General features: G+C 31.4%; 1 protein-coding gene across 1 annotated transcript in view; it reads right to left on the reverse strand.

Moving 5' to 3' along the window:
• The window catches only part of LOC132718593 (adhesion G protein-coupled receptor L2-like), a 41,041-nt gene extending 33,084 nt beyond the window's left edge, over positions 1 to 7,957 (reverse strand). Inside the window, exon 1 of the mRNA XM_060702309.1 lies at positions 7,807 to 7,957. Within this exon, the coding sequence (XP_060558292.1) occupies positions 7,807 to 7,912 (106 nt within the window). The 5' untranslated portion in view covers positions 7,913 to 7,957. The remainder of the gene's footprint in view (positions 1 to 7,806) is intronic.
• Positions 7,958 to 9,860: the final 1,903 nt, after the last annotated feature.

Raw genomic sequence — 9,860 nt, forward strand, 5'->3', positions numbered from 1 at the left:
TTATCCTATTTCCTCTAGAATATGTTTTATCTGATAAGCCCAATTCATATTTTTTATATTTTATATTTTGATTACCAATCATTTGACAACATATCGTAAACCTTTTTTATTAATACATTGGAAGATGTCAATATTTTAATCCAGTATCTAATCATAAATAGTTTTCTATATATTTTCATAGGTACTCTTCCAACCTCTTCATATAGTCCTTCTAAATTTGTAGATTTTTTTACACCAAGCATCTTACGTAAACATTTACAATGTATCAACTCAATAGCTTTTGATTCGTGATTTTCCAATATTGGTGCATTATAATTTAGGACTGATCCAACTAGGCTATAGAACAGATTACATTTATCTTTATTGGTTAATTTTACTTGATTGAAAATAATGAACAAGTTATGTAAAGCATATGATGCGTACTGTGCTATCCTGCTTTGCGTTCTGTACCAAGAACCATTTTTAAATAGGTGTGTTCCTAGGTATTTGAAGGATTTAACAACCTCTAATTGTTGTTCACATAAAATAAAATTATGTTGTGTATGACGGCCCCTTTCGAAAATCATTATTTTTATTTTGTCGGTGTTTATTTTTAGGCCCCAAGTATCACAATATGCTTCTAGTTTGTTAAGTAAATCTTGAAGTGCATTTTGAGTGTTTGCAAAAAGTACCGAATCATCGGCAAACAGTAAAATGAACAGTTTTAGCTCGTCTAGTGTAAATATTCCTTCGATGTCTGTGGATATCATTTATAAAGGACTAGAACTTGGGTTTCCTTGTTTGACCCCAATATGAGATTCGATGAAGTCTGAGTATTGGTTTATATATCGAATAAATTGCTTAACTACACTATACATAGATTGCACATAGATTGCATAGCTTTAACAATTCTTGAACTGACATTTTCAACAATAAGTTTATGCCATAGAAACGTTTTATCTATTTTGTCGAAACATTTTTCACAATCTACAAAAGCTGTGTAAAGTTTTTTGCCACATCTGAATGATTTTGCGATGACTGAGTGTAATAAAAAGATATATTCTGTAGATGTTCTACCCTTTTGGAAGCCAAATTGATGATCGTTTAATTTTTCATTTAATTGCGACCATTTTGTGACTCTATTTAATAATACTTGCGAATATATTTTACCTAGTATATTTCTAAGACATATACCCCTATATTTGTTTGGATCATCTATGTAACTCCTTTAAAGATTGGTACAATTATTCCCTTGCCCCATATTTCTGGGTACTCCCCTTTATTAAACAGTCTGTAAAAAGTGTGTAATACTAATGCAATCTTTTTATATTAACATTTATAAATTTCAGCGCATAGGTCATCTATTCCACTACTTTTATTATCATTTTGCGATAAAACAGCAAACTTTATTTCATCATAGCTTATTTCTCCATCCAAATAATCGTCATATATTTGATCATTATCAACATTAATCTGGTGTATTTCAGGTACTTCACCGTATAAATTTCGGAACTGATTAAACAAACCATCTATACTTAGATTTTCGGACTGTAGGTTTTTTCTTGTATTGGTATTTAATATTTTTCCTTGTTTTTTATATGCAATTTTTGCTTTATTTCTAATCTTGTTATAATTACTTTAAGCACTTAAGAATATATGTTTATTTTCTAGAGTTTTGTTTCGGAGAAACTTATTTCTATCAATTTTATTTTGTTTACGTGCATTAAAACATTCGTGATTAAACCATTTTTGTTTATTACAATTCGGTTTTGTTATATTGTGCAACGTTATCGTTTTGCCAAATACGTCAAAAGATTGCTTACGTATTATATCAACAAACCCTTTGACAACATTATCTATATAAGTTTCTTCATTTTCTAATGACGATATGACATTTTGTAGATGTTGTTCATCTAGCCTATTTAAGAAGTCATCGATATTTGCAAGATCCCATTTTATATATTGCTTATATGAAGTATAATCATACGAGGATGTATTTGAAATTTGTTTAGACATTAAAGTACATTGTAGACCAGAGTGGTCAGAAAATTCGTTCGGTTCAGCTATTTCAAAATATGATATTAGCTTAAAGTCTTGTTTATCGAGCAAAAGGTAATCAACAGTGCTACAGCCATTTAATGAATGAAAGGTGTACTCTCCATGAGTATCAAAAAGCAACCGGCCATTACCTATGACCAAAGATGTATTTTTACATAAATCAATAAGACGTCGCCCTTGGGCGTCAATGACGTGGTCACAATTATTACGAGTTGGAATGTCAAAAACGTAATACAAGTATATAATCAGAACTATTTACAGCTATTGCAACTGAGTTTTGTATTTTGTTTGAAAAATACTTCAACTTGTCCGTATGTAATAGTACTTGAGTGAATATCATTAAGCAATAGACATCAATATTTGGTCTATTATAACAGTTTTAGAATTAATTATGTTTGCGCAGTTATAAAATCATACAAGCTGTTTGTGAATATTACACAGCATGCTAGAATTATAAATGTATTTTATAATTTAAAAAAAAAAACAAAAAAAAAAACAAAAAACGAAAAAAACGTGAAGTGACTAATATCAAATGAATGTTAAATGTCTGTGTTTTGTTATTTCGCTAAAGGTTAAGCTGTACAGATTGTAATTACTAGTATGCGCCGCTTCAAAGAAGAGTGAGTATATTGTTTTGCTTATGTCGGTCGGTCTGTCAATCTGTTGGTCTGTCTGTCCGTCTGTAGACCACATGGTTTCTGCTGATTATCATAAAAACTGTTTATCACAAAGTGTTCATATTTCACAAAGTGATTGGTCATTTATAGTAAATTTAATTGATTTTCGGGTCACTAGGTCAAAGGTCAAGGTCACAGATGTCTAAAATGTCACAGTGGTTTTCGATGATTATCTTGAAAAACATTCATAACAAAGTCTTCATATTTCACATAGTGATTGGTCATAACTAGTAGATGACCTCTTTCGATATTGGTGTCATTAGGTCAAAGGTCAAATCATGGGCCTTAAATTTCAGAATGGTTTCCGCTTACTATCTTGAAAACTATTTATCACAAATTCTTCATATCTAACATACTGATTGTCATAACTAGTAGATAACCCTTATTGATTTTGGGTCACTATGTCAAAGGTCAATGTCACAGGGTTTTTGAATGTTAGTATTGTTTCCGCTCATAATCTTAAAATCTAATTATCACAAAGTTTTCATATTTCTAATAATGATTGGTCATTACTTTTAGATGACCCCTATTGAATTTGGGTCACTAGTTCAAAGGTCAACGTCACAGGGGCCTTAAATGTCAGATTTGTTTCCGCTAATTATCTTGAAAACTATTTATCACAAAGTCTTATTTTTTTCTTTTTCCATAATTGAACACTTTCATATACCTATTTATGGCAAGTTTCTAGTTTCTATAACAACATTATCAATACTGTGAGACAAGAGCTAGAAAGATGGGGGGCATATGTGTCGTTCTGCATTTCTTGTTAATATAACAAATTGTTATTTTCGTAGATGGTGTGGGGTAAAGGAAAATAAGTGAGAAAAATAGGTATCTTCTTGCCTCCAATATTAAATAAATCTCATTGTATAATTGAAATAAACTGTGCAATTATTACTCATCCAAGGAATTGTATACCACTCTAACTAATATCGATCCTTCATTCGATTGTTTTTATTGTTTTGTTTTGTTTTGTTTTTTAAAAAACACATGGCTATTGAATATCTTCAAGATATTTTATTCATGTGAATTAAATTTATTTCCCAATTTAAAGTTCCCAGAAGAACTTTAACAGGTGCAAAATGTCATATCTGCAAAGGGAGGAGGGCGGTTAAAAGGTTACTTTGAACAATCTAAGAAGAATCTTGTATGCCAAATATGGTACATATGCTTCGGCCTTTTGATTTCAGAGAAAATGATATTCTAAGTACAATTAAAGTAAATCAATGACCACTGGACAGTGCAAATTTTGATTCTAGAATCATAACTTTAAAATTTTGGTACAAGTACTAGAAAAAAGCATGTCAAGAACGTAACATTCACAAGGAATAACTTTTATTTCTATACACTTTTACATACAGAAAAGGGTTGGGCCTTTTAACCTAAACATAATTTGGACCTCAAAATGATAATACTTAGCAAATCAACGCTTTAGCTATTGTATATACAGAAAAAGAATTTATGAATAAAGTTGCATTGTTATACCACCGTTTTGCTCTAAATTATTTAATGTAAACGTTTGAACATTCTAGGTTGTAGGATGATTCCTGTGAAGAATAGTTAAAAAAGACTTACACTGACAAAGATGGTCTTTTAATATATTGTTGGCGGCAAACGAGCATGTCGAACGACGTCGACGTGAGGGCTACGAGTATCAAAATAACGCACAACAAACATATTATGTATAGGTGAGCTAAACACGAAAACCAGTTCTACTTACATATCAGTATTTTATTTCCCCACATGTGGTTATGGCAACTACTTTCCTCATGCTTTGTTTATTGACCAGTGCCTACTGCATTGCAGCTTTTGAAGTCATCTTATATTGCTTAATATTGTCGGGGACTACGTTCCGTTTATATTATTTTACCTTTTACTTATATATTTCTTACTTACCTTACCGATCGCAGTCATACGTTCTGAAGCTTAGACAAGTAGAGAGATAGCTCTTCGCTTGCAGAAGAATAATCGCGCAAATAAGAAGACATATTAACAGGTCGAAAATAGAAATCGCCACATCGTTAAAAAATGAAAATATTGCTCTCGATTTTTTAGCTATTTAAAGGCAGTAACAGCAAAATATGGTTCACTGAAACTAAATCACCTTTCACCAAACGCTAAAAATAACCTAATGCCAGTATATCATACTTATTTCATTTAAATGAGATTCATACAATAACGTCTGGTGATGTTGTTGAAATACTTCTTAATTGTGTCACGGGTGAAAACCTTAAGGAATAATAATAAAAATATCCTTATCAATTAATTAAGTTACATTAAAATTTTAAGTCTGGATAATCATCATCATTTGTACATTATTTCAAAAGAAAATAATGACCGGGTCAGGTGGTTCTATAGAATAATGACCGGGGTCGATGGTTTTAGGTTTCTGAAGCAGATCAATTTTTCTTTGCAGGTGCAGTCAGTATTTTAAAGAAAATTGATCATCCTATCTTATAGTATAATGGCTAGAATACCCATATTCTATGGGGGTCTGTTTGACACCGGACACGACAGTGCAAGATCTAGACAAAAACAACAGCAAAGTATTTGAGATCTTCAAACTTCTTTTTAAATTTCGCTATCAGATCATATACAACAAAGCTTGTCATTCGAATATTAAACTTATACCTGTTAAAACATTTATAATGAAAGGTTCCAATATCTATCGGAAAAGAAAAGACTCCCTAACAAAGTTTCGCTGCTGATACTGGAGCTAATTAACTGCATCCGTGCAAAACATTGATTAGAATGTTTCATAGACAGTTCTTGCTTACGAAAATTGTGACTGAAGAGTGAATCGGCTCATAGAAATTCAACTGAATTTTCGGGTGAAAAATGTCTCTTAATTATGCAGTTCAAGCTACTAACGTTATTATGATCTTCAATGGTTGCGATTATCAGGCTACTAGGAGAACAGTGTCCGGTGTCGGTGCGGCAAAAGATTCCTTAAGTTAAACATGAGTATCTCTGGAAAAATGAATACTTTTTGTTAACTTCGACCGTTAGCCTTTTGAAACAATGTTTTAGCCTTATTCAACAATTTGAAGTTTGGCGGGAATATTGTGCGCCAACTTGAATATAACGGACGTGCAATCCGACCAAGCGTCGCAAAAAAACTTTAGAAGTGGGAAAATGTATATTGTTACAATATAGTTAAAGTCACGTTTATTTTGTATAGCTTGCCGGACATATAAAGAACATCCATATATGAAAAGGGCAGCGTAAATTGTGTTCGCATGAAAATACATTGACTTACATTTCACCATTTTAACAGTGAGTGAAAGGTCGGATGACCACTTTAAAATTTAATTACGGAAACGGACTCTTAAAAAGATTTAATTTCAATTAGTGTTAACCACAGTTTTTGGTTTTTTTTGAAACGGAAAGTTTGAATAAGAAATAGATGACATGCATTAAGTTTGTTTAAACGATAAATCTGCGGTTTGACATAATGATTTGTTCTTATTTTTACATTTATCTCTAAATTATTGGTAGTTAATTCAAACTGACACTTATTTATCCCTTTGTAACTAACTTTGCCTTATACTTGCGGCGAAGACTAATTTTGTTCATGAATATTTTAGGATCATGATCAGAATTCATGTTTTGAATCATAATATTTTAATGTGGACTTGGACTAAAATCAGATAAATCATGAAAAGGGTTTTGAAATAATTTTCTTAAACTGCCATAAGAAGTTGATTTAAATATTGAGCCTTACCTTAACGTTTTCATTAATATTGATCTGATCTGAACGTGTACTCTTATAACAATCCTGATGTTAACATGTGCTATTATCTTGATCTTGATATAAACATGTATTCTTTTATTGAGCTTGATCTTATCATGTACATTTATATTGAACCTAGTCACTGCGTGTACTACAATATTTATCCTGATCTAAATATGTTCCCTTATATTGATCATGATTTAATCATGTACTCATATTGATTCTTACCTGTTTTATGTACTTTCATAGTAAACATAACCTCCTCTATTGATTTGGGTCTTAGCATGTTATCTTGATTATTGTATTTTATTCCTTATATCTTATCCCGGAATTGTTCTGTTTCGAGGTAGAAATTATATTAAAATCGATGTGTTTGTCCAATGACGAACTTAAGCCTAACTATGCTGAAACCGAAGAGATAAGCCTTTGGCACCATTACACAACAAGGTCAGTCTGCAGATTAACCCATGCAACGCTTTGTCATTGCGCTGATTTTGTTTAGCTGATTTGTGTGATTTAGTATGGATTTAAAGCAGAAAGTCTTGTATTCCTATAAATATTACGTCGTTTTGAGATATTTTTGCCTCTTGGCAAAGCAACGTCATATCGAAATTGCTCAAAAACCCATTCCGCAAGAAAATCAACTAAAAAATAAATACCTTTAAACAGAATAATTAACTGTCACATCCGAAAAATCGTGATTAAATTCTCTCATTTATTATAAATCCTGATACAGCCGATAATCAAATGACCGCCATACACTGCGCGAAATCTGATTGGCAAATGAATTCAAATGCGAGCGTTTTCACGAGTCAGAAGTTTCTAACGCAATATGATTTTAACGAAATAATTGCCCATGCACCATCAGCATATTCGATTATATTTTTCTGTTCAAAAATTTGGAATCAATCTGTAAAGCGCTTTGCTGTTAATATTCACAAATATGGCCGATAGACGAAATAAACTGTTTATATTTTATTTTGAATTGATAAGTACATTGTTTGAGAGTTTTTGTTAATGATTGAGCATGAAATTGAAAGAAAAGAAGATAAGCTTTTGAAAAAAGCTTGAAAGGTAAGACAATAGACATTTTTAGATTTTTTTACGTTGCTATGTGTTTATGAGCAATAACTATTAGACGTCAGGCTTGACCGATATAAAACTATAACAAGCCTGTAACGTCTAATGCATTGGACTAGAAGTCTAGCAAAACAAAATGTTGTCTTAGTCGTGTTGAAAATCCAAAACTTGGAGTTCCAGCTGTTGCAATTGTCTGGTATTTTTTTATATAAAGGAAGATGTTTTCTAGTCCGTGACATTGAGTTCTCTGTTGTTTTTTAACAATATTAATAAACTTACCATTATTTGTTGGATTTTCTGTCGCCAGCGTTAAACTTCCAAATTTAAAAAATATGGTGTGTAACAAAGCTGTATTCACAAAAGACGCTAAAGTTAACTTAAACATTGTATGAAGTCAATAGTCATATTTTAAGAATATTATCCAGGTGGTTTAATTTCATTTTCAGTTGGTGTGTTTAACATGGATGCCTTTATATAAGCAATTAAGCGTTACACAATGTCAAGGATAACCAACTTTATTTGTTTCATGTAACTCTATAGTTGCAAACATATAATTATATATGTATGTTTACTTACGGGTGTATGATTGGTTATACGGAGTTCTAGCAAGTTAAACTGATGTATGTACACATTTCCGACAAGAGCAATATTTCAACCAATCGTATAAGCTAAGGCAATATACCTTTCAAAAAGTTTTCATAATTATCGAATGAAATTGGTGGCTGCTTACTTCGATTAAGATATAAATAATTACCCGAACTTTGCAGCTGGCCTGTATATAAGAAATATAAACACCATAGTTGTCCAATGAAAACTGGCATTACAAGTTCGTGAAATAAAGTCCATTGCCACGACCAATAAACATGATTGGCACGACTTTATGCAAATTACGGGGAAACATCCGTTTTAAAAGTATAATGTGTAAGACGCCAATACACAAAAACTAAGAATTCTCTGTAACATGAATATTTAGAGTAATGTTGAGGCATCCTACAGTTAAACTTGCTTTTTACACTAAGAATTAGCATCTTTAGGAACATATGGTGCTTGTGCTGCCTATAAGATATATTTAATAATAGTTACAGATTATCTAAACATTTGCAGAGCACTGCATGTCACAAGAATTATATTGTGTTTGCTTGGAACTTTTCGATCCTAGGTTTTCATAAGAGCTTTTGATTTGATGTATTTTCTCACTGATATTTTTTCTGACTGATTTATTTGTAGGATAGCAGAAGAACCAGGTATTTCATGCTTTAAGAGGGTGTTTTTTTGTTTGTTTTTTGTTTAATGTAAAAACTTACAAGAAGCATCATTTAGTATGTAAAAAATATAAACCAGATATCATTTTGTGCAGGGAAAGTAATGTTTGTAACAATTAACAATTTGCTTAGAAATTATACATTGAATTAAGGTTATTTTAGCGATGGAAAACAATTATTTCAATTTAAGCACTTGAAATAAGTTCTGCCTAATTTGTCATTTCCCGTGTCATTAAGTTGAATACGTATTAATGAAGTGTGTATGTGTTAATTGAATGTAGTAGCCCCACCTTATTAGGACGGCATGATATTGGTCAAATTCTAAGTGAGAAATTGATAAACGTTTCTTCGTACAATTAATCAACTATCGCTTTTATGACGGTGTCGTTTTGTTTATGATTCATGTAGAAAATATACAACGTAAACAAACTGAAATAGTTTGCTCAATATTTAATGAGTATAGTTTAATACTAAATTTATTGAACGAGTTGAATAAAATCATATTATGCGAGCCTCTAGCGAGCATAATATAGTTTTATTCAACGAGTTCAATAAATTTTGTATTGAATCTACACGAACATGATATTCTATGTATCACATATGTAAAATAAGAACAGTAAACTGTTAAAATGAGTATTTTTTCAATGACGCGCCCATAGTGTAACGCTAACATTAGTGCGCTTTAACGCTATGTTTCCATATAGCGCAAATGACGACACGTCAAGTGTTATTACACTAGTTTAATTTCGTTTTAGTAAATTGCTTTATCACATAAACCGCGGCGCAGGAGTGTCATAAAGCCATTTAATAAAAATATGCCAATACCTGTAAGTAAAGAGAATATTGAGTTCTGAAAAGTAGGAAAAATGAAAACTTTCTTCCAGGCAACATTAAACTTTTTTTGGCATTTTCATTTGACATATTTCTGGTAGCGGGCGATTATATGTTATCGAGTATCTTCAATGTAGATGTTGATCATATCCCGCTGTAATTGCGTAGACAATTTCTTTTTCAGCAAAAAATTCTTAACTGTAGCCTGCGAACATTTTCTGTTGTAATTATTATTGGCAT

Source organism: Ruditapes philippinarum, unplaced genomic scaffold (assembly GCF_026571515.1).
Source record: "Ruditapes philippinarum isolate M1 unplaced genomic scaffold, ASM2657151v2 ctg1515_1_1_1_1, whole genome shotgun sequence".
Taxonomy (NCBI): domain Eukaryota; kingdom Metazoa; phylum Mollusca; class Bivalvia; order Venerida; family Veneridae; genus Ruditapes; species Ruditapes philippinarum.